The 25388-nt window shown below is 36.6% G+C and overlaps 3 protein-coding genes across 5 annotated transcripts in view; 2 read left to right on the top strand and 1 right to left on the bottom strand.

Moving 5' to 3' along the window:
• LOC139933933 (histidine ammonia-lyase-like) overlaps positions 1-22919 on the bottom strand; it is a 29092-nt gene extending 6173 nt beyond the window's left edge. The window contains exons 1-16 of the mRNA XM_071928172.1: positions 22363-22919; positions 20203-20263; positions 17604-17631; positions 16751-16825; positions 14824-14896; positions 14490-14556; positions 5873-6036; positions 5364-5503; positions 5041-5088; positions 4070-4121; positions 3190-3285; positions 2354-2508; positions 1940-2020; positions 1526-1591; positions 977-1055; positions 471-557 (exon numbers count right to left, since the gene is read on the bottom strand). Of these exons, the coding sequence (XP_071784273.1) occupies positions 471-557; positions 977-1055; positions 1526-1591; positions 1940-2020; positions 2354-2508; positions 3190-3285; positions 4070-4121; positions 5041-5088; positions 5364-5503; positions 5873-6036; positions 14490-14556; positions 14824-14896; positions 16751-16825; positions 17604-17631; positions 20203-20263; positions 22363-22597 (1507 nt within the window). The 5' untranslated portion in view covers positions 22598-22919. The remainder of the gene's footprint in view (positions 1-470; positions 558-976; positions 1056-1525; positions 1592-1939; positions 2021-2353; positions 2509-3189; positions 3286-4069; positions 4122-5040; positions 5089-5363; positions 5504-5872; positions 6037-14489; positions 14557-14823; positions 14897-16750; positions 16826-17603; positions 17632-20202; positions 20264-22362) is intronic.
• LOC139933934 (major facilitator superfamily domain-containing protein 3-like) overlaps positions 1-25388 on the top strand; it is a 63825-nt gene that overhangs the window by 30574 nt on the left and 7863 nt on the right. The window contains exon 1 of one of the 3 annotated variants that reach the window (XM_071928174.1): positions 23059-23136. The exons of the other annotated variants lie outside the window; for them this stretch is intronic. The gene's annotated coding sequence lies outside the window, so the exon portion shown is untranslated. Of the gene's footprint in view, positions 1-23058; positions 23137-25388 lie in introns of those variants that run through there. 3 annotated transcript variants of the gene reach the window in all.
• Positions 8353-14093, top strand: LOC139933936 (uncharacterized). Its single transcript, XM_071928177.1, has 2 exons — positions 8353-8930; positions 10990-14093. Exons 1-2 carry the CDS (start codon positions 8522-8524, stop codon positions 11157-11159), a joined length of 579 nt encoding a protein of 192 aa, XP_071784278.1. The 5' UTR covers positions 8353-8521; the 3' UTR covers positions 11160-14093.

Here is a 25388-nt window from a genome sequence, read left to right as displayed (position 1 = left end):
CGATCCAAGGCAACGTGTTCCTTTAAAGGCACTGGACACTACTGGTAATTACTAAAAATAATTGTTTGCATAAAAACTTACTTGGTAACAAACAATGGAGAGCTATTGATAGTATAGAACATTGTGAGAAACGGATCTCTTTGAAGTAAACTAGTTTTTGAGAAAGAAGTAAAACATTTCAATTTGATTTTGAGACCTCAGAATTAGATTTTGAGGTCTCGAAATCAAGCATCTAAAAGCACACAACTTCGTGAGACAGAGTCGTTTTTTGTCTCGTTTTTGATACATGTAGGACTTGCACATTATGTATTAGAGTAGATAGATGATAGATAGATCATAGTTTATTACTTTTTACATTCGTGGCCAACGGCCAAATTACAGTAAAAAATTACAATACATACAAAAAAAGTTAACATACAAAAATAGTTACATATAAAAATATACAGCAAATTTACAGTAAGTATCCTTACCAAGGGCTGCTGCAGTGCAGTGTGCGATCATGAAACCTGAATTCAGACCACCTTGATCCACAAGAAAAGCTGGCAGCTCACTCAAAGCTAGGAAATAGATATCACATGAATTAACCAAATAAATTTTCAAAAACTCTTCAAAAACAATCATTTAATACAATCTTTCTGTAACACACTCCCTCCGAATTGTTCTTACAATTATCTACACTTCCAGGTGTTATGGCTAACCTTTCAAAGCTAGTAAATAACAGTAAATCTCGGACAATATTGTCCCAAAAAGAAATTTTCTTGCAACTCTGTCATGGTTCACTAAGAAATCATATATGTGGATTTGTGGGGGTAGGATCTTCTGTAAAAACACTGTTCCATGGACTTGTCTGTTTAAATTTGTCTTCTTGTGACTGCCAAGAAAAACGAGAGCAATCGATGACAAATATTAACTGTCAGACAAAAACTCTTTACATTCCAATAAAAAAGTTCATGTTTCTTAGCTGTTTTATACATACATGGGTTAACCAGTCGTTCAGTTCGTCTTTCGCTGATAGAAGCCAATTCATGGATACCAATTGCAAGGTAGTCCAAAACCTAAAAACAAGCAACAAAATATCACTATAGCAACAGTGAACTTTAAGGAGGGGCTCCAAGTTTAAAATCAGTTTTGTGGTCAACTCTAATAATATATAATAATCAGCATTTATAAGTCGCTCAATCAAGTAAGCTAAATCACAGCACGAAAGTGGAGAAAAAAATTAGTCTCCTTACGATGAGGTGTAAAATATAACTTTACTTGATACTCTTTACACGCCAAGAAATGCAGAAAGATTTATACTTACAAACACAATATTTAAAAATAAGGAATTAGGATTGCCTTGTGCATGTTTTAATTTTAACACATTGCACACTTTGCTTTCGAAAAACGCATGACAGACACATGGTGTACACATGGTGTAACAGATACCAAAATAAATTAACAATTAAAACTTTGTACAATGTGGACTTCATTTTCTCTAAATTCCAAATTCATTGAGCTCTGGGGAAAACATAATGTACTGTACCTTAGCTGGATACTCTCCATGGAAGTTTCCACCTGAAATAGTCTCCTTACGATCTGCAAACACCATCTTCAAGATATTGAGGGTTAAGGACTACACTAAAAATGAAAATATTATAAAGCAGGCCCGTTTAAAAAGAAGACATAAATTGTTGTTGCAACAAAAACGTGTTTAGTGTAGACATGCTAGAGTTATCAGACTTTGGCTTTCAAAGAGAAAATGAATACCTTAGAAATATATATGTGAAGTTTCAAACTTATATGAGCTTGGGAAGTGTGTCTTTGTTTGCGGACACGGGATGAGGAAAAGCAGAAGAAGTAAAAAAATAAAAATAAAAAAAAACCCCAAAACCAAAAGGTGTTCTGGAGCTAAGCTCCCAACACCCAAAAAGTAGATTAAATGAACTATTTAGGATACAGGGTTGTCCGTAGCACTGTTCATCTCTGTGGTCAAGATGCCTTGGACAAAGTCAATGGTGTCGTTGACGATACCATGAACCTACAGATGGGCGACAAAGACTAAAATTATTTTTAAGAAGTAGAACATTTACTTTTGTAACCCAAATACAACATGTGAGGACACCACAAAGATATTAAAACAAAAAAATAACAGCTTAAAACTCCAAATCAAACAAACAAATAAACAAACAAAAGCAAGCCTTTAGTCCTGCAAGTTTCAAAAAATATTTCAGAGAAACACTTCATAAATACCATGTACATAGAGATTGGCAACACAAGCAAAAATAAATTTTGAGTGGAAAGTTTTTTACTGAGCACCATGGACGCATAATTAGGTTCAGTTTAGTTTAAGAGATTTGTTGAGGTGTGTTACCTGTGGACAACAGCGAAGGGTGTAGGCGTCTTGTACCCTATCACAGAAACGATGACTCTCGGATATCTCAGATGGATGGACGTCAGACGCAAGGAGAGAGCGGAGGTTACGGGCTACCTTCATCTGTCCTTTATGTGGTCTGGCGGCATGAATGTCTGGTACCAATAAAGATGACATCAACAATTTAATAATAATAATAATATGATACATTTATTTATAATACAAATTTGATTTCTAAACTTAAACTAGCTGTATAACAAACAGAACCTTCAATTTCTAAGTTTAAAAATGCTGTATAATGCTGGTTTCTAAACATGTACTAGCTGCATAATGCTGGCTGTCAGAACTTGGTTGTATAAATACTTGAGAACTGGCCATATAGTGCTTAGAACCATCAGTGTCTAAACTTGAACTAGCTGAACTGGCTTTTCCATTTAAAGGCACTGGACACTACTGGTAAGTACTCAAAATAATTGTTATCATAAAATCTTACTTTGAAACGAGCAATGGGGAGCTGTTGATAGTATAAAACATTGTGAGAAACGGCTCCCTCTCACTCATATATTGAAATCACTCAAATTTGTGCAATCAGGGTGGTTTTTTCTTTCTCTTGCAACTTCGATGACCAATTGATTCAAAATGTGCACAGATTTATTATTAATGCATATATGTTGGGATACACCAAGTGAGAATACTGGACTTTGACAATTACCAAATGTGTCAACAACAAACTGTATACAATGCTTATAATCTTTGGTTTCTAAATTTGTAATAGACATATATTAGAACCTTCTATTTCAAAATTTGACCTGGCAGTATACTACTTAGAAACCTACGGCTTTCAAATGCAGAATTGGATCCTTTCAGCACATCCAAGGTTAGAGCAGCAACGACATCAGCTTGGCGGGCAATATTGGCAGCTCGTACCACAGCTGTTACAAATATAAACAAAATCATGATCAGTACTCAGGGGTCTGGGGAAAATGTATCTTCTATAAAAATCCATATTTCATCCAATCAGAGAAAATATTGATATATTTAATTAAATTTAGTGTTAAAATTGCAGGTATTTATAGATTAAATAAATTGCAGTGTCAAGCTGTGGTGGAAAATCACATATGTTGTTAACCTCTTTTTGCATTTTTTTGTGTAAATAAGGGAATCAATGTGTGGTGAAGAGGTTTTCAACTAGTGGTTTAATCCCAAAGAGGCCTGGTTCTTAATAATTTTACCGAGACAAAGTTGAGGTAAATTATCAAGAACCAGGCCTCAGCGGGTTTAAACCACTATTTGAAAACCGATTCAACAAACTTTGATTCCTATTCATAAATACCTTTTTGGTCAAAAAGTAAAATAAATGCAAAAATTATAATTGTTCAATGATTTCATTCAACACAACACCCCTCCAGCTATGAAATGGTAAGGCCTGCGGGTAAACAACTCTTTGTAAGGGGATGCTGTGCACGTCGCCCGTATCGCGTGATCTAGCCGTTGCTCTCGACCAATAGGAATGAAAAAACTGTCTTATAAGCACAGGTGCAAGCTCGCGTGTCACGCCCATGTTTCAACACTTTTTACTGGTCATAAACAAAGGTTTATACACACCCACATGACGCGCTCTCCACCAATAGGAATAGCGAAACTGTTTGAGGTATTCATTTATGATTGATTGTATTGAATGATTGATCTATCATTATTGTTTTGGGTTATAATTACCTTCAGCTCCCAGAGCGGTTATTAGCTGAGTCCCATTGATCAGGGCAATACCCTTTGGTTAAAAAAGACATCCACAACAGAAAATGTTTCAAATAATGTTTTAAACTAGAAACCAAATCCAAACATTTCAACATGGAAAAACCCCAAGAATGCAGTATACAAAATTGCTTAAAAAGTGAGATAATGGAATAAGCTGTTGCAAACTGCTTAAAGGCAGTGGACACTATTGGTAATTACTCAAAATAATTATTAGCATAAACCTTACTTGGTGACGAATAATGGGGAGAGGTTGATGGTATAAAACATTGTGAGAAACGGCTCACTTGAAGTGACATAGTTTTCGAGAAAGAAGTAATTTTCCAAGAATTTGATTGCGAGACCTAATATTAAGAATTTGAGGTCTCGAAATCAACCATCTAAACACACACAACTTCGTGTGACAAGGGTTTTTTCTTCTTTCATTATTATCTCGCAACTTCGACAACCAATTGAGCTCAAATTTTCACAAGGTTTGTTATTTTATGCATATGTTTAGATACACCAAGTGAGAACAATGGTCTTTGACAATTACCAATAGTGTCCAGTTTCTTTAACAACCAAAAGACCTTTGGTAAATGCAACAAATAGTTATGGCCTGATGTTTTAAGCCTAGCAGAGTCTGTCTTGAAGGCTAAATGACAACACAACACAACGTACATATCAACAGGTATACTGGTGTAACAAAAGCAGTCAAGTGGAAACAAATTAAAGAAATGAGAGCACACAGACAAAACAAGGGATAAACAGTGAACACTGTAGCTACAAATAAGGGTAAAAAAACCCAGAACACAATGGAGGTGGTGGTGGCAAGCAGGTTTTTTTCTCTCTTCATATTATAGGGAGAAAGAGCTGGTCACACGCCAACCCTCTGATAGTTTAAAAACAAGTGTGAACAACTATTAACATCACGAATCTTATCAAAATAAACTTACCTCCTTTGGACCAAGTAAAATGGGATCTATTCCATGCATCTTCAAAACCTTTAAAACAAGAAAGTAGGAAATATTGTGTCTGAATATTCGTCAGCAACACAAAACATAGTCAAAACCAGTGAAACTACTGTTTGCGACTACAGTTTGTTTGTTTAGTATTTGCAGGTTTAATACCTTTACAATTTTCTCCTTTAATTTATATACTTCTTTCGTTTCTTAAATGTAAACTTGTTAATTTCAGTCTGACCGTCGAGTAATTTTGAGAAAATCAATAAACCCTAAAAATGTATTGAAATATAACTAACAAAATGAATTTGTATTACCTTTTCGGCCTCACTCCATCCTGTTCTTGGACTCCACATCTTCCCTTCACCCATCATACCTAGAGCCAGATGGCTCAGGGGTGCAAGATCACCGCTGGCCCCCACAGTGCCTTTTTCAGGAACCCACGGCAAGCAGGATGCTAGGGAAGTAAGAATAGGGTACCGGTAATGCTAAACAAAACAAATACCGAGTGTCAAAGCTAAGTGGGCATGACAGTTCTCCAGCAAAAAGAACAATTTCTCAAGGAGCTAAAAAAAAGTCCATAAAATAATACTGTGGGTGGGCCTAATTGGATCAGAAATGTTCATAATCTTGGTGCAAGACGTTGTTATTCAACATCACTCAACTATTGCGTTACCTGCTCCACTTCTCCTCCTGCAGCGCGAGAGGAGAAGCGCGAATGTCAAACGTTGAAAACCTTCCAGATCCACCCCCATCACACCACAATCCAAAACAAACTATTTGCAGTTAAGTGTTGAAATAAAAAATTATTAAATAAAAGGATTACCATTAAATGCTTCTAGCATCCTCTTGAGGTTTTTGGGATTCAAACCACTGTGTCCCTTAGCAATTACATTGATCCTCAGTGCCAACAAACGACGTGTTCGATCTGGAGACAGAGGGGGCCCAACTCCAGCCGCATGGGAGCGAATCAAATTCTCTTGCAGTTCACTACAGAAACAAAAACATCCAAGCAAAAAAAACCATCAGGAATATTTTTGACATAAATGATAAAATACATTCTGGTGCCTTTCTCAACCTGTATGAGACAACTTAAAGTCCCCTAAGAAAAAGAATAAACTATAAATAATAGTAAATTTGCAGAACATCCATGTATTCTTTTGAGGGACTGTTGGCTCTGAAACGAGTCGGTTTGGTCTCGACGTTTTGAACAGTATACTCGGGAGAAAAGGAAAGAAAACTCTTCGAACAATTGATGTGAAAATAAAAGATAAGATGATGAGCTATAAATAAAACATGTACAAGCTCATTAAAGGTTAAAAGTTTAAATAAAAAATTTAAGTAAAAATTCATTAAAAGTTAAAAGTTTAGGGCCTAAATAAAAAATTTAAGTAAAAATTAAAAAGGAATCTCAAAATAAGAATGTGAAAAGAATTGATGAAACCTGTTGAATAAAGCTGTTAGATGGCTCTTTCAAGATCCTAGATGATTCTTATCATTTCCCACCATGTACACAGGGGGAGAAGGGATAACAAATAACAAAGATTAACATTTTTAAATTAACATTCATAAATACCTAAGACAGTTTTGCTATTCCTATTGGTGGAGAGCGCGTCACGTGGGTGTTCATAAACCTTTGATAATGACTAGTAAAAAGTGTTTAACATGTGTGTTACACGTGAGCTTGCACTTGTGCTTATAAGATTGTTTCTTCATTCCTATTGGTCGAGAGCAACAACTGGGACAGTTGTGCCACATCACGCGTTATGCGCGATGCGCACAGCAATCTCCTTAGAAGGAGTTGTTTACCCGAGGGCCAGATGTTTTTTGACCGAAAAGGTATTTATGAATGGAAATCAAAGTGTGTTGAATCGGTTTTCAACTAGTGGTTTAAACCCGCCGAGGCCTGGTTCTTGATAATTTACCTCGACTTCGTCTCGGTAAAATGATCAAGAACCAAACCCGCCGAGGCCTAGTTCTTGATAATTTACCTCGACTTCATCTCGGTAAAATTATCAAGAACCAGGCCCCACACATTGATTCCCTTGTTTTAAACTTTTGAGTTGTATGGGTTGGATCAAGGACTGCTACTCTAAATATAGATATAGATGTTCCACAAGGCAGGACAGTATGAAAACCAAGGAAACAAGGAGCCAAGGAATCAACTTTCTTCTCCAATTGTTTGGCTCCTTGATGGTGTCCCCATTGGTTTTGCACCATAGAGTTATATATAAGAACTAGAGGGTGTACTGGTGATGCTGCTTGCACAAATGCAACAGGACCGCAAGATGACAAGCGCGCCATTCTGTACGCGCGTTGGATATGAAATACACGTTTGAGGTTTTTTTTATTGAACGCTCAGGTGATACTGTTTGTTCAACTTACAAAATGGCCGCACAAACACACGCTGTGAGATGGCTGTTTTGTCAACTTAGAAAATGGCCGCCTGCGCGCACGCTGGGGCGTGTATATAGGCCAGTGTGCCCTCTAGTTATTATATATAACTCTATGTTTTGCACACAAAAGCAAAGCTCTGAGCTGATCAAACATTGATAAATCATCCTATCATTTGTTGTCCCTTCCTCTTATTGCTACGGTGTTTTGTTGTGGGTGCAGTTTTGTTTTCAATAGTCTGGTTTTGCTTGTGTTTTAATGTTTTCTTATGTGTGATTTTTAAATATTTCAGTGCAATCACCTTTTTATATTGTATAATCATATGTTTATCGTTGGCAGGGGTCTGGTTTTACACATCTTTTGATGACAGTTTTTATACTTTTGTTTTAACCTTGACAGCCCCTGTAAAACTTGTAACTATTGTGTATGTCTAAAGATTTAAAATAAATAATAAAATAAATCATTGAAAACTGAGAGTTCGTTTTGGTAATTCAAAGACAATGTGTAAGTTTCCTTAAAAAGTTGGTAAATAATTCCTGCAAGCCAAAAGTTCTCCAACACTTTTCATGTTTCATGATGCTGTGTATACCCTTTATAATACAGGAAATTATCTCACCTAAAGCTTCCTGCTGAGTCAATGAATTCTTATACTTTCTGTACAAGGAAATGTTCTACTAACAATTGAATCTGGAAATTCCAGAAAGATTTGGCGTTTTTTTTTTCTTCAGCATATTAAAATAAAATGATCGCGGTAAAAAAAGAGTTGAAAATTTTCTCTTTTGTAGGCCTACTAGTAATCTTTGAGAAAGACATTGTCCAAATCAATACAGTGTGTACTTTTTTTTCCATTTTTCAAGAAGACTTGCTCAACAGTTTTAAAAACTATTCTGTACATAAAAAAGTTCCTAACACTGATAAATTACATTCTGCACTTCCTCAACTTCACTTTCTCTTTCGTATTGTGCAATTACGGCAAACCCTCTTACTCTACAAAAGGCGATCTATGGACAACAGACACCTCACAACTTATGCTGCTAAATAAAACTTGCAAACTCCACGATCGCACTGCAACCCTCCAAACATGGTTTTTGATCAGACCATTTACGTGGCCAACACATCGGGGCAGAAAATCTACGTCAGAGCAACATATGAAAAATGGCAGCAGCTCAAGTTCTCCACAGAGGTACAACTTCTGTCCGGCAGTGTAGCCGGGGGAGCTTTCAATCTGGAGCGAGCTAGCTGTGATCTCACCGAGGGTTATACTGCGCTAGCACCGCACCAGACGCTCAAGATGATTGGCTATTTCTTTTCTGCTGAAGTTGAGTCGATTACCAAGGATGATGTGGCCGCGGAGAAACGCATGAGCATTAGCAAGAACTTTAGAGTGCCCAATCACCACTCTATCATAGTGACATCACAATACACCTTGCAGGTTGTGAGAACCAAATGCCAATGGAAGAAACAGTGCAGAGAAACCTGCCCCAACATGTGTAAGTAAATTATTTCATCTATTTCATAAATTCATTTTGTTTTTTGTGTATCTTTTTAAATAAGTACCAAAGTAATGAAGAGTAAGTCAGACAATAATAAACTGATTTTGACCCACCTGACCTGTACATGTACACTAGAAAGTTTTTTTTTATAGGCTTTCCAGGCTATCACTGGTTTTTTGTGGGGCAAATTAAATAATAATAGAATTTCGAAAAATCAGATTAAACTGCGGCTACAGGATAATCTCAATATTTTAACTATTACCTTTTTTAGGCCAAACAGACATCGTAGATACTGATTTATAACCATTTTACGCTTAAAGTTTGCATTTGGTAAAAAATCATTCAAGTAAAAAAATGCACCTCTCCGCGTGGCTTTTTCAGCTGAGAGTCAAAAACGGCTTATCTACGCAATCACCCCTTGATGTCAGTGGCGATTTTCCCATATTGGGTTTGTACACAGTTGTCCAGCTTTGGCCAATTGAGGTCGCTATTTTCCACATCAAATAGTGCTGATGACATCACGATTCCTTTCTAGAGCGGGTTTGTTTGACCTCACATTTTTGAGAATTTTGGCATGGAGTGTTTCAGGAAAAAACATTTTTACCATGTTTTAACGTGAGGTACGAGACTCTTTATATGTTTTTTTCTGTTTCCTATGGACTGCATCTATTACAAAAATGTAACAACTTTACATTTCTTAGCATTCTGTATCCGCTTCAAGTAAGAAGATCAACAAAGCAAGCTTAATTTTTATAAGGTTTTATCACTTAACAGGTTTTTCCCATAATTTAGTTTTACACATGTGTGTAGCTTTTAAATAATGTAAACACGTCAATTTAAATCTTGTTAACTTCTGTCAAGTAAATCTTTAGATTGATTAATAAACATGAATGAATTTAACAAATATAACACACCTGTGGCAGCCTTAAGCTCAATCTGTCATCAGAATCACAAGAAGAAAAAAATTGGGAAAAAACCCCAAGATATCTAACTTGTGTCAATGTTTTTTTTAAACATTGGGCTTTTGGACTGCTGTCAGATCACTGGTTGTTTTTAAAGGCAGTGGACACTATTGGTAATTACTCAAAATAATTATTACCATCAAACCTTACATGGTAGCGGGTAATGGGGAGAGGTTGATAGTATAAAACATTGTGAGAAACAGCTCCCTCTAAAGTGTCATAGTTTTTGAGAAAGAAGTATTTTCCACGAATTTAATTTTGAGACCTCAGGTTTAGAATTTGAGGTCTCGAAATCAAGCATTTGAAAGCACACAACTTCGTGTGACAAGGGTGTTTTTTCTGTCATTATTATCTTGCAACTTTGACGACCAATTGAGCTCAAATTTTCACAGGTTTGTTATTTTATGCATATGTTGAGATACAGAAAGTGAAAAGACTGGTCTTTGACAATTACCAAAGGTGTCCAGTGTTTTTAACCAAGTTCTAAAAAACTGCAGCCAAATTCTTTAAAAAGTCTTCCACCATGACAATCTTTATACCTCATAAGCAAATCTGTACCTTAAGTAATGTTTGAAGCTTTGCGTGGTGTGAATAATAAGAATAAACTATAAATACTAACTTGCTGGTACAACCATAAATAACTAATAGTAAACTTGCTAGTACAACCATGTATTGAACCTCTTTTGAGGGAGTGTTGGGTCATGAATGAAAGTCGGTTTGGTCTCAATATTTAAATAAGTCAGGAGGAACAAAAAAAAAGAGAAAATAAAAATCTGTCAATTGTTTATGCAAACACAACAATAATATAATAGATGTTAAATTTGCATCGGGGATAACGAATATTAATTTGTTCTTCTTTTTTCACCCATATACACCGATGTGTGCCACTGTATACTCAGTACTTTCCCGACACTGCTCTAGAATTGCAAAGGTCGTGGGTTCGAATCCCACCCGAGTAAAATGCATGTGATTTTTTTCACAGGACTCGGGAAAGTACTGAGTATACAGTGCTACACACATCAGTGTATATGGGTAAAAACCAAAAATTAATACAACAATAATAAACGGATTTATGCTTCTTTGATCTATTCCAGTTCAGAAACACAAGAGAAGAAGGTCAGTATGGCTGCAACTTATCACAGGGCAGAAGAAAACAGAGAGTAGTGAAACTTGCCGAGTATGTGAACAAGGAGAAGGAGATGCTGACAACCAGTCAGCATTAAACCATGACAACTACAGCGACAACCAAATTCAGAAACAGTAAAGACGAGTCTAGAATAAAAAAAATGCTACGCCGTGTGAGCGATGAAAATAACAAACTCTTAGCCTTGATATTGGTACATGAAGTTACAGGCACTGGACACATTTTGGTAATTGTCAAAGACCAGTGCTCTCACTTGGTGCATCCCAACTTTAGCATCAACTAACAAATCTGTGAAAATTTTGACTCAATTGGTCATCAAAGTTGCAAGAGAATAATGAAGAACAACACCTTTGTTGCACAAATTTGTGTGCTGAGGGATGCCTAAAAAAGACTTCAAGCCTGAAATCGTTTGATATCTTTCTCACAAACTATGTTACTTCAGAGGGAGCTGTTTCTCACAATGTTTTATACCATCAACAGCTCTCCACCTCTCTACTAAGTACGTTTTTAATGCCACCAAATATTTGAGTAATTACCAATAGTGTCTTCATGATCCCTTATTGAAATGTTTTCAAGCTATTTAGTAATAATTTCACTGATTCTCTGATGAAAAAAAGGAGAAAAAGATCTGATTAGTAGGAAAACAATTTTGTAGAAATATTCTCCATAAAAAACATGGAAACTTGATGCAAAAATGTCAGTCTCACCAAAAATTAGCTTTAAAGGGGAGGAATATAACTTGTTTACGCAGAAATAAATGTACACCAGTATGTACATTTCATAAAATTGTATAATTTATAAATTATAATTCATTTATAAAGTAAATTTGATTCATAATGTGTGACAAATTATATATCTTGCTCACTCTTTGTGTTAGGCAAATTTATCGTGTATAAATGTGTGAATTGCTTTCCCTAGGTTAAATAAAAATAATGTCATTGCCCAAAATAAAAACTAACCGTGTGGATTGACAACACATTATGTCATCATAATGAACTTACTACAAAATAATAATTTTAAAAAGGTGAAGAAAAAAAACCTTATTTCTATAATTGTTTCAAAAAACCTTGGACGTTTCCCACACAAATTTATTTTCATGTGAACATCAACATCAGTATAACTAGAACAAAACACATTTGATATTATTGAATTGTTCAACATCTATTTAAAGAGATCGAATATGTAAACACCTGCCATGCATGCACAGGTTGAATTGAGTATGAAACTCTCATGGAATTGTCACACACACAGTGCACATTGGACTGAAAATAATAGGTTACTGATTAAAGAGAAGGTTAATATAAATCAATTTGTTCTGGGTTTTAAAGAAAACAAAACTGAGGGGTGGAGGAGGGACAGCTTTTCACTCTATATGAATGCCAGATAAAAAGTTGAAACCTTTTTTTTTTTTTTTTTTTTTTAATTAAAAGGCAACAGCAATGTAATTATCAATGATTTGTCTCAGTAAAACTTGTGTGTGAATTCTATCAAAATGTATTTTTTTCTACTTCAGTTTCATTCAATGATTTTGTAAGATTGTTGTTTTACTACGCTTACTATTGATAGTTTTAAATAGCAAGCAATAAACAAGGGAAAGTGGGGTGGGTAAGTTTTAGAGAAATTGGGGGTGAACAAAAGAACATAGCAGGCAGGATTTGAACATGCGACCTTTGCTTATAGTCTTTTTCAATTGAGCTATCAAGGCCTAATGTTGGGTATCTCAATTCCGAAAAATATCGCGGCTGGGCGTAAACATCTTTCGTCGGAATGACAGCACATGGAGTTTTGATTTGTGAATACAAATTACACTTTAATTCTGACAGATGTGGCTGTTTAATTGCATTTTTTACACATTACTTGTAATCAAATAGTCAATAGTTAATTGATTATATTGTACTTTCTCCATGACCAGACAGTTCAAAGGTGCATCTCTTTAAAATTACAATACAAAATTGTAATACAAGAAAAATAAAGCAACACAATTGCATAAATATCTAAAAAGACAGAAACATACATCTAAAAAAAGAAAAAAAGTATTGTTTACATAAACGGTACACAAATGTACACAGATAAATAATAGTATACAAAACTAAAACGGAAAAGATGAAAAAAGCACATATTCCGCATCACCAAAAGCTATTTCTAAAACTGAATGTCAGATGGGAATTTTTTTCCATCAAATAGTTAGATGCAGCTGGATAAAAATCCTGATCTCCCAATGTTAGGCAACATCTTGCAGTTTGGGAATTCCAACAGTTTCAGCCTCACTAAGAGAGGTTTGCGGCAACACCCTTTTGAGTAACTGTGTCACAAGGCTGTTAAAGCCCCTTTCACACGAGATCAATTTAGCAAGGGTCCCTTGCTAAATTGTAGCATGGTTGTAACATTTTACAAAATGCACCTCGTGTGAAAGGACAATAATTTTTGGAGTGTCCAGGGTCCCTTTCAAATCTTGTCCAACATTGCTACATTTTGTCGGAGGTCCGAACCTACGACAAAATCTTACACTAGCGGAAGTTTTGACCAAGGACATGGGCTACATCATCGTGTGAAAGGAACCCTTGTTTATTGAACGCCATCCTAGGTGAAAATGCCCATACAGCGCATGCTATTGTGGGTGCTATCTTGTCCAACTTAAGTGATCAGGATGACCAATTCGTCATATCACTCTCATGTCGCACAAGGGTTGTTAGTTTTTTAACTTTCCAGTGGGAAAGCTCACAAAATCAGTCACGCATGGTGATAACAAATAAACAAGCCGTGCTCGTAAATTTTGTAGCAAGGGACCCTGGCTACATTTTGGCCATGTGAAAAGGGCTTTAGACATTGACTTTTGACCAACATTAATTCACTAGAGTAAATGGGAGCAAGGTCATGGAGACATTAACCAAAAAAACATGTGTATTAAAAACGAATCAATCTTAAACTTACAGGGTTTTGATACATTTGGTAGATCAAGTTTTTGAGCCTGTGAATAAGACGAATATAATATAATTTACCTGTAGAAGTTTCAGCCTCATTAGTCAAGTTTTTGAAGAAAACAAAACTTGAAAATCACAGAGAGTTTTTTTCAGGAGAGTCAAGTAAATATGTTGTACATGCTAAAATAGTTTTCGTCTGCTGAGACAAATGTTATTTTTGTGAAACAACAGCACCTCTGCAAGTTATGTTTTAAACATGAAGCTAGTGCTAACCCTTTGATTAACCCTAGCGACCACCAAAACGTGTCAAATTGGACTTTTATAAACAGACACAACGTAAAAACTACAACCCCCAAATATACCACCCTCATTTGATTGTTTAGAGCGAGTGATGAGCTTTCGTTTGGTGCGAGGTTCAACAGGGGTGCTATTGAACATTTTGAGAAAAACACGGTTGAAAATGTTTTGCTTTTTCAAAAATTAACCTGTGCACCAAAGGGTAAGGAAGGCAGAGAAAGTTTTTACTCACTTCAGTTTTTCTGACGGAATGACCACACGAGCAAACTTGCCAAAGCCTGTTGTCACACCATAAACCACTGTAAATGAGAAGAGAAAAAGATTTACTCAGACTCTATTACTTCCCTTCCCTTTCTTGTGGAGTGCGTTTTGGTGACCCCACACAAGCCCAACCGAATTAACACGTCGATTACTGGTTGGTCTGAACAGCATTGTCACAAAACGCTCAACCGATGACCAAAGTTTCTGGTTGGGGTTGCCAAAACGCACTCTAGTGTTCTTGATGCGCTGAAACAAGATATTCAAAATTTTGGCCCAGATAATTTGTTCACAATATATTTTCTCACCTTTGTTCTCTTTCACAATATTATCCAGAAGTTCTCTAGCTGCTGTCACTTTCTCCCATGCTTTGTCTGTCAACTAAACAACAAATAACTCTAGTCATAAAAAACTAGTTTTGATTTGTCAACCACTTCACCTGATCACCTGATTATACTTCCACCATACAAAGTTTCAAATCATACTTAACAGATATAGTTTGGGACTAAGAAAATAGATAGAGAAAGGTTATTCTTTGTTCTGAGGCTTAAAGTTCTTCCAAAACCAAACATTGGTTTATACAAACGCAATGCTGTGGTCTGGATCAACAAAAGCAGAGACATGTTTCTTAAGCCATGTTCGCATTGGACATAAAATGGTTAACTTACCGCCGCAAATTGCTAACTTACCGATATTAAGTCCAAGTGTGAAAAGTTGGTAACTTACCGCCGCCACGGCGCTGTTAACTTAACAGGTCGATTTGAGCCGCTGTAACTTAACTATGTTAATTTAACAGGGACAAGAAGTCCAATGCGAACGCACCACTCCGATAATTTAACAATATTGTCCTGTGACTTAATTCTAAAAGGTCTGATGATGTTCGAACCACAGCGTGCAATACACGCTACTCCAAAGTTTTCAGGTTAAAGGCATAGCTGCTTTTCCACTGCGTACACAGCGTGCGGAGCCCAAGCCTGAACCGGAGCCCAAACCAAGGTTTGTGAGAAAGGCCCAGTTAAATTACCGGTCACAAATTAATCCAAGTGTGAACAGCTATTAACTTACCAGGCCTAACTAACTGGACCGGTAAGTTAACAGAACCAAAAGTCTAATGCGAACGCGGCTTTAAACGTGTTTCTTAAACATTGTAGCCTGAATGTCAAAGTCCTTGCAAAACAGAATTAATCAGGGCTCAAAGTTTGCACTGGACTGCAGGCCAAAGACCAGTGGTTTTAACATCAGGCCAGTAAAATCATGACTGGACAAGTCTGGCTGTCTGGCTGTCTACGTGTTTTTATTCAAATGTTGACTTTCAGTCTGATAAAAAATGTTCAACTCTATTTAGTATTGGAGGTCAGATATTTCTCCATAATAAATATGATAAAAAAATCTTATTCTATAATTTGTAAATGTTCAGATTTTGAGACGCTAGATTTTAAGATATATCAAGGCTAAGTTTTCATTACCAAGTGTATTCACTGTTTCCCAAAATGTGTTACAAGTAAATAAAGGTTCTTTGATCTTGCCATTCACCTTGCACAATTTATTTTTGAGAAAGTAGTTGGTAGTTGTATAAATGCAAAGAACTGTTGTTATAGCCTCACTTGCAACACTAGTAAACTAATAGTCTTTGTCAAATAAATGGTAATTTGAAAAGCTTTTAAGTATATAAAACCCAAAGAACCTTGATCGGGGTTAGTCATGCGCAGATCCAGAGGGCCACTGGGTACATGCCCCCTGGTAAATATTCACCACAAAAGAAAATAAAAAATAAAAAATAGGGGACCCAAAAGAAGAAAGGAAAGAGTTAAATAGGATTCAGACATGCCCATAAAAAAAAAGGGAGACAAATGTTTTACCCATACATTGACTTTTACCACATCCTGTAAAAAAAACCTCAGCTTTCGCCAAATGCTGCCCTGTGGAATAAGCTCCCCAGTCAAAGTTCCTATAACACCCTTACTCGACAACTTCCAGAGGGAACTACCATTCACATAGACTTGCATCAGGTTTATTTCAACTAAGTATTTTATATAATTCATTTTTACTTTGTATAATGTTTTCTTCTTGTGTAGGCGCCTTGATCATTTTTCTGGAGAAGTGCGCATTATAAATCCATATTATGATGTCTTTATACAAGACCACCGAGCTTGCATGCCCTGTATCTAAAGGTAGTTTGAATCAACGCATCAGTGTATGAGCAAACACAAAATGTCAGGAATATTTTATATTTACCTTGATGTTGTAGTTACCTTCTCCAAGCTTGACCAAATCTTCAGTTGATAAACTATATCCATCCAGACTCAGGAACTTCAAGAAAGGGGGAGGAAAACAGTGTTTGTTAGTATTGTAAAGTCTGTACGTTCTTGTCCCTGTTTATTGTCTGTCCCAAGGCATCCCTACATAAGCCTCAGCTTCCAGATTAAGCCTCCATACTCTTTTTATGTTTTTCTCATCCTCATTAAACAGGTTTGCTTTTTGGTTATTTCTTAAAAAACATTGCTTGTACTCTCTTTTTCATGAAGTATGGAAATAAACATAATTTTGAATAGAATTGAATTGAATTGAATAGAAAATAAAAAAAATAAAAATAAAAAGAGAAAAAAAAAAATAAAAAATTTACAGGAAATTTGGGTTTTGGCTTTGAGCTGGTTATGTGTCAAGCGGTCTTATTTGTTTACAGTGTTAAATGTTTTCAGCGATCAATCAGAGATAAAAGATTCCCTACAATAAATAATCATGTCCAAATAATTTATTACAGGTAGAGTCTTATTTGTTTTCTGTCAATGTAGTGCTTATTTGAAGGCAAATATATAAATAAAAATTAATTCTACTCTTTCTAGAAAACTGAATTAAGACTAAATGTTGAAATGTGAAGCAATCAGATGCTTTTGGATATTGACAAAAAATTGCACTTGCAGCTAGGCGTCTATAACACAGTGACAATATTTACAAAAATTAGTTTTTCTGCCACTTTTTTTGTAAGGTACATTAAGGACTCTGTCTATTGGAAAATGAGTGGATCACAAAACTGAATTGACCTTGGAGTCTGTCTCTAAGGTCATGTGTACATGTTTGTTTGCCTTACCTCTTTTGCTGACTTGCTCGTTGTATGTCTGACATTGTGAACTGTCAAGGAAGTTCTGGGGAGGTTTTTGTTGGAGCATTATAAACTTAAACGACTTATTGTTAGCAAGTTAAAGGTATTGTACATAGCATTAATCCAACGACAACCTCAGACTTTTTCGGTGGGGGGGGGGGGGGGCACAGAGGAGGGGGGGGGGGCTTAGTTAGCGGAATGGTTTTTTATAGTGCTAGTGTTGGGGGGGGGGGGGGAGGATGAAATGCATTTATTTTGGATTGTTAGGCTGCAAGGGCCAAATCCATGTACGGCATTTTGTTGCCACAGTAGTCACTACATTTTGGTTATACACAAAAATGCACTGAACCCCCTTTTTTTTGGGGGGGGGGGTAAGCACTCTTGCAATTTTTTATCAGGCCCCACCTTGGCTAATTCTTTTCACTGTCGTTTTTCTTCGTGAGGTTTATTTTAGGGGGGGGGCACCTGGAGGGCACTTGAAATTTGTTGGGGGTACGAAACTGCTAGCTGCCTCCTGGCCTACTGCCCTGTTTAACAGGGGACATGTGTAACAACCCAAGTCTCATGGGGAGTAGCTAGAGTTCATGTAGTCTAGTTAAATAAAGGCTGATTGAAGAAAAAGACACAAATTCCCACTAGACATGATCCATTTGTGTCAAAGGGTTAAACTTTGTCACATTATAGACACCAGATAACAAATTTGCCACAAGCAGCTTGCACAAGCAGTTGTGCTTTGAAATTTTTTTGCGAATTTGAGTGCTTGATGCAATGTAGGTTACGTTTGCGGTAACACCATGTGTGAACCTATTTGATTAGGTACATTATGTTCTTTTGAGACTTTTTCTTGCTTTTTTATTCAACGAGCAGGGAGTAGATTTTCAGAATTTCGGGAAACTTATTGGTTCTGAAAAATTACCTTACATTTAGAAACTACCTTCCGCTCAGGTAGAAGTAAAAAAGCAGGACAGCTCTCTTCAGAGTACAGTCTCCCAAACTCCGGAAAAATTACTCTGCGGTTGCAGAATATAAAAACAAGTTCTCAAAAGAACACAATCTACCTGGCAAGTAGATATACACGTGTTTACACAAACCAAATACCTCACCTTACAATGCCTCAAATCCCATGATAAATTTTCATTATAATTTTTTATAAAAGCGTTTAAAGGACACTTCCACCTGCCACTGCTTCAAGCTCTGGTGCTCCTACACAATAAAAACAAGTTAAATACAAAAAATTTGACTCAAGGTCGTTCCCACTTTTGTTTGCTTCCCTGAAAAACTCATAATAAATTTGTTATATGTGAAAATATTTTATTTCATTTTCTAAAAACAAACAAACAAATATCAACCTAAACATAACTCAATGTGTCAGGGACTGTTGTTTTAGGTCAGATTTTCTTTGTCAAACAAAATTTAAGCCTCAAATTATCCAAGTGCCCTTGCTTAATGCTTTCATTTGCTGAACTGTCAAACTATTTAAAAATGCAAAAGTACAAAGCAATTTTTTTTTCTCAATGAACTGTCCTGTATTGGGAAACTTGACCCTTTTAGTTTGACTAATTTCATGACTCGCTTTGAAACTTTTAAGCTAGAAGTTTCTATGTGCATACCAAACAAAGAACGGTGATACTCAACCAATTGAACGATTGGCTCAACGTTCACCAATGATTCTTGTTTGAATGATTTTCTGTAAAATCCATCAACTCTGAAGCCCCTCTTAATTACCCCTCTCAACTCTTATCATTGTGCCACAATGATCAATTTCAGGGCTGAACTTCATCTCTTACCATAGTGCCACCATAGTACATTTCAGGGTTGGAATAACATGAAGGCCAAAACAGTTGCCCTCTGGTCTTAGCCTTGGTGACCTTTCAAAAGTTTCTTATAATTTAGACTTTATAAGACTTTACTGAAGATTGTAGGATGGAGGAAAACATGCACCAGGCAAGAAATGCAAAACCTGGCTCTTCGCTAAAAACTTTTGATTCTAACTCATGTTCCATCTTCAAGATCAAGTGCATTGATCTAGACCAGGATTTGTGAGCAAAAAATTTACATTTGTGACCCACTCTGTGAAAATGAGTCACATGTCGCCCAATGTAATATTAAGTTATGGACAGTTTAATGTGGAAAATGTATTAAAAAAAAAAAAAAAAAAAAAAAAAAACACTTTTTTTCTTCTTTTCAAGATCTTTAGTTGCATGGTTAACCTTTAGAACACTTACTTTTAGGCAATAAAGCTATGACTACAACAATTTTGATCATACTTATGTCTAATTTGTATCCTTTTGCTCACAATGGTAGTTTAAAATATCATTTTACTTGTAACTCATTTTTCACAAAAAATGGTGTAGTGGCTAATTTCAAACAGGAGTAACTTAGCAATGCGATACACCCCAAAGCTTAGACACATACCAAATTACTGCTGCTGATGTGTTCTTTCCAGCCATGCATAACTCAATTCCTGAAATTACCTACATCTGACTCATTTTCACAGAGCGGGTCACATTTACACTTACACTAAAGTTGCAAACATTTTTTAGATACATGTAACTAATAAAAGCTTGTAGTAAAATAAAAAAGATACACCTCATGTTGAAGGGCTGAGGGCGTAGTGTATGATCCATTCCCTTTGTCATTCTTCAGTACTAGAAAAAGGTTAAATAAAACACATAGTTTTTAGTAAAGCGATGTATGCCCGGAAGTCCAACTTTAGGAGGATAGTCACAAACCAAGAAAACTCCCTCGCTTAAAGGAACACGTTGCCTTGGATCGGACGAGTTGGTCTATAAAAAGCGTTTGAAACCGTTTGTTATGAAATGCATATTGGTAAAAAAGATGTTTAAAAGTATCACTAAAAATTGCATGGTTTTCCTTTTACATGGCGAACTAACACGGTTGGCCATTTAGGAGTCAAAAATTTTACTCCCATAAATGGCCGACCGTGTTAGTCGACCAGGGGTGGATTTCACAAAAGTAGTCCTAACTTAGGACTAGTCCTAGGCAATGCTAAGAGATAGGACCAGTCCCAAGTTAGGATGAGTTACTGGTCCTAACTTAGGACCAGTCCTATCTCTTAGCATTGCCTAGGACTAGTCCTAAGTTAGGACTACCTTTGTGAAATCCACCCCAGGTAAAAAGAAGACCACGCAGTTTCGAGGCATATTTGTGTAGATCAATGCTTTTACAAAATCTTTCTACTCATATCCATAATGCATTCTATAAAAAACAGTTACAGAACGCTTTTCTAAGACCAACTCAACCAATCCAAGGCAGCGTGTTCCTTTAAACTCAAGTTATTACCTGCCTCCTTATCTTTGGCCTCTTTTTTATTTAGCATTCATCATGTGATAGAAATTTCACATCTACTTGTATAAAAACTATCATGTCAGCGAAAAACTAACCAACATGGCTCAGGTGTCTACCCCAATTGCCTGCACAATTTTTATTTTTTTTTGCTGACCCTGACAGCCAGGCAATGTTTTATCCACCTACACAAGCACCTACCAGGACATGATACACCAGGCATGATTTTTTGGCCTTGGAAAATTAATTCTTTCTCGAAAACTATGGCACTTCAGAGGGAGCCGTTTCTCACAATGTTTTATACCATCAACCTCTCCCAATTACTTGTCATCAAGAAAGGTTTTATGCTAATAATTATTTTGAGTAATTACCAATAGTGTCCACTGCCTTTAAGGCTATTAGTAACACTTTTTCAGATTTTCAAGGGCTAACAATATTAGACGACCTAAGAACAACCATACAAAGAGCAACAACAGGTTCTGAAGAACCTGCCTTTAAAATCCCTTTCCAGACTTTTGTGCTGTTGTTAACAAGTGTGTCATACAAGAATTGACAGACAGGCTGCTATTGTTTGTCATTATATTCGCCTCAATGAGAGGTAGGTCTGAGTGCAGTGTTCCAAGATTCCTGCGTACCATGGCAGATTTTCAGCAACGGCTCACGGCAAAGGTTCTGCGAATCACAAAGAGTGCCTACTAAATTTTCTCACATGGGAACACCAAATTCCGCAAGACAACTTGATGGCAGACAACTGCAAAGGGGGGGGGGGGGGGCTGTACATGTAGGTATTAATATCATACTTATTGCTATGTACTGTGGGCAAAAATTTCTCAATATAGGTTGTGAGTTTGAACCATTGTCATTGAGTTTGAATTGTCTCAACCAATTGTCTGAACCATTAATAGTTAGTTTGAGTCAAGTTGTGTGTGTGTACCTCCATGTGTCAACCACCAAGTTGTCTTGAGACCAGTTGGTCAACCCATGTTGTCTACTCCTAGAACTAGCCTATGAGGTGCAGTCTGCTAGTGCTATCATCTCCACGAACTAGCGGAATGAACCTCCTACTGTTACTACTCTAGTTCTATATAAGCTGTCCGGACACCTTTAAATCTTATCAAATTATAGTGTATTTTTATAGGCCTATAGTATCGTTACTATTAAATCATCTGTCTCACTCATACATTCCTGTTTGCAAATCTGAACAAAAATATGTAAATGGGCTTCCCATTATAAATTTTCCATTTAATAAAATCAACTCCCCCAATGTCGCTGTCAGTCTCAATTCAAAACATTTGTAATGACAAATAAACCTTCCTATCCTAGTTTAGACCACAACAGAACAAAAACCTTAGATACAGTTTTCCTTAGTTTTAGTTTTATAATAAAGAAAACCAACCCAAACTAACAATACGTCCTTCATTATCGAAAAGAAAATACTCACCCGTGACCAAAAACCCTCCATCCTCCACGAGATCTTCAACAAGATCCTCTGGAAACAGCAGACTTCCTCCTGGGGGCTTGCGGACCTCCACCACGGCGTCCGTCTTCTTGTTATCGTACCCCTTCATCGAGCGGTACCGACACAAGGCAGTATCCCCAAGATTCTTGACAGTGAAGCCCGCTGATTTGACTGGAATAAGTAGCCATTCTCCACGCACTCGTACGTTGACCTTCATCTTTGTATTGCGAAAGGATTTTCTTGGGAAGTTGTAATTGTATACTGCAGTTTGAACGTAATTTGTTATCTCTGTTCAGTCTGATAATTCTATGAATTGATCACGATAACAACAACGACCAAATTCTGTAGTGAAAAACAAGTCCTGTTGTTTTGCCACTCTCAGGAGAGGCCAATAAAACTCATGCAGACAGGGACACACAACTCAAATGAGCAACAACAAAATGTCGGCTTGATTGAAGATAAGCTCGTGGGGTACGTGACGGAAAACTGCATCGTGCATCGGAGCATCGACCTCTCCAAAACCACACGTAGTAGGCAAACATAAACAGTGTTGGAGACTGCGCGTTAAAGTGTGTGTGGCGCGGCAGGCGTGACAGGGGTGTGACCTAAAGAATGATTTTCATTGGCTGTTCTATGTATAGGTCAGTGACCTAGACACAATAAATTTACATGTTTTTTTCCAAATGGTAGAGGGCGCGCTAAACTGAAAAGAAATCTAATGACTAAAAAAGACCAATGATGGATTGGAGGAAAGTGGTAAGAATTGATGATTATTATCGTTTCTCATTCTGTGCTGAACTTGTATCAACAAGTTTTGGCAGGATTTGATGTTTATGTATAATTTGTATTACAGTTGTAGATAGTTAGTTGTAGATAAACTTTTGAACAGTTAGTTATATCGTAGCGTCATACGTTATCATGGTTATCGACCCTCACACACAGGCCTCATCATATGTTTTCGGTCCCCAACTTTGATTCCCGTTTACCGCGAAATTGTGCAAGCTGCACCGGTGACAGAAGCTATGCAGTTTACTCACGGTCTGTATTTTCATCAGGCTTAATCATGCTGAGAATAAAGTTTCCTGTCGTTGGTTATGCTCAAACATTTATAAAATGATTGATTTTTGGTACTAATCACTAGTGCATTATTATGCCAACATGTTCAAGTGAGTCAAAGAAACATCATCCAACCTCGAAAGTTCAAAACAAAATTACTATCTGCTAGATTGAGTTTCATTCTGCTTTAGTCACTAGATGGATCACGTTAGGTGGTTACTATTTGGGATTCTATTGTGCGCAAATGTGGGGAAAATATTAAAATATTTTAAGTGAAAATGACAACAATTTTTTTAATTTATTTACTGCATAACTGTTATAAATTCCGATAAGCGTAATAAATATTAAGTCTACATTTAAGAGAAAATATCATAGATTGGTTTCTTATCTCCTGAAACCAAACATTACTGGTCTGAAATGAGGGAAAACGGATTGTTATGAAGTGTGAGTGCATCAAGGGGGGGGGGGTGTTTTACTTTCATGCCTTATGAATATGATATCTCTGGATTCTAATATAGTAGTCATAATGCCTTAGGACAAAAATGTAATTTAATTTGTCAAGTACTAATTGAATAATACTTTTGATTTACTTTGCCCGCCATACTAGCTTCTGAATATTCAATAAAATACCAACCAATGAAAGGTGTGAAAACATTAGTTGCGATAATCGTAACCCTCCTCCCGACGGCCGCCTGGGCGGCCGTCGGGAGGAAGGTTACGATTATCGCAACTATGAAAACATATGACGTTGCTCCAATGTCGTGCATGCACAAGCACTGTTAATGGCGGACTGTCTCTCGCAACATAAAACCAAAACTTTAAAAATTTCAACACACCATGAAGTGAAAGTGTTTTTGTTAAAAAATTGGATAGATGATTTGAAAATTTTTTTTTTTAGTTTTTGATTGTGAACAATTTTCCTGTTATCCTACTGAAAACACATGACACCAGGATAGTACAAAAAATAAATGCAAATGTCAATTTGTCAACAGTTTTACAAAATTACAATGTGAATCAGTAGCCGTTGAATCATTGGATGGCACTGGAATTATACAGGAACTGGATCTAAATGGGTCAGAAGCTTTTAATTATTTTTTTTTATATAGGGCCTACCATTTTGTCTTTATTTTCATAATGCGAATTCTTTTTTTACAGGGCCTATTGTTTTTTATAATTATATTGAGTATTGGCGGAATTGAATTCAATTGAATCAAATTTGCAATAAATGTATGCGTAGTAATAGTATGTTTACGCATGGAGGTAGAACTACCTCCATGGTTTATGTGTGTACTAAAATTAAACTGTAAATTATTGTAAATAAAATATTGTGCCCCAAATCGCAATATTTTGTATTGTATGTTCAGGAATGGATATATTTACCATGGCCACAGCGACGTAAAATCATCTGAAATGTTGTTTTACCAGCAGATCAGACGTCGTATGTTAGTAGTACTCCTACGAACTATTATAGGTTCGTTCCGCTATCGCCTCCACAAACCAATAACGGAACGAACCTCATAGATCTAGGAATATGCAAGTGTAGCAATATCTCAGTAGATGAGATCGCGCATCTCTTCAGTCAGTTCTTCCAGTCCAAAATTCACAAGATACGCATGAACTGCAAGGAAGCTGTGCATCATGAATGTGCAGTGGTGCAGGATCACGTAGATACGAATCCTACTCACAGCCCGGAAAGTCAACTAGCGCTCCAAACAGTTTCATCGATCCAAGTCGAGAAGTTAGTTCGCACATCACCTGCAAAATCTTGTCATCTGGATCGAATCCCAACAAAGTTGCTAAAATCATGTTCCCAGGTTGTGGCCCCAGTAATAACATCCGTCATAAACTCATCTATTGTTCATGGAGTAGTTCCTAGAGCACTCAAGTCAGCTTCCGTCACACCAATTCCCAAACGTCGGCAGATGAAAAACGAAGCTGCTGAGGACCCAACA

Source organism: Asterias amurensis, chromosome 2 (genome assembly GCF_032118995.1).
Source record: "Asterias amurensis chromosome 2, ASM3211899v1".
Classification (NCBI taxonomy): Eukaryota; Metazoa; Echinodermata; class Asteroidea; order Forcipulatida; family Asteriidae; genus Asterias; species Asterias amurensis.
This window is presented reverse-complemented; position numbering and strand designations above follow the sequence as displayed.

Bases quoted from the DNA above. Each gene is read 5' to 3' on its own strand.
- LOC139933936 (XM_071928177.1), top strand. From the start codon at position 8,522: ATGGTTTTTGATCAGACCATTTACGTGGCCAACACATCGGGGCAGAAA. The intron at 8,931-10,989 runs GTAAGTAAATTA...GATCTATTCCAG, and splicing joins AGAAACCTGCCCCAACATGT to TTCAGAAACACAAGAGAAGA.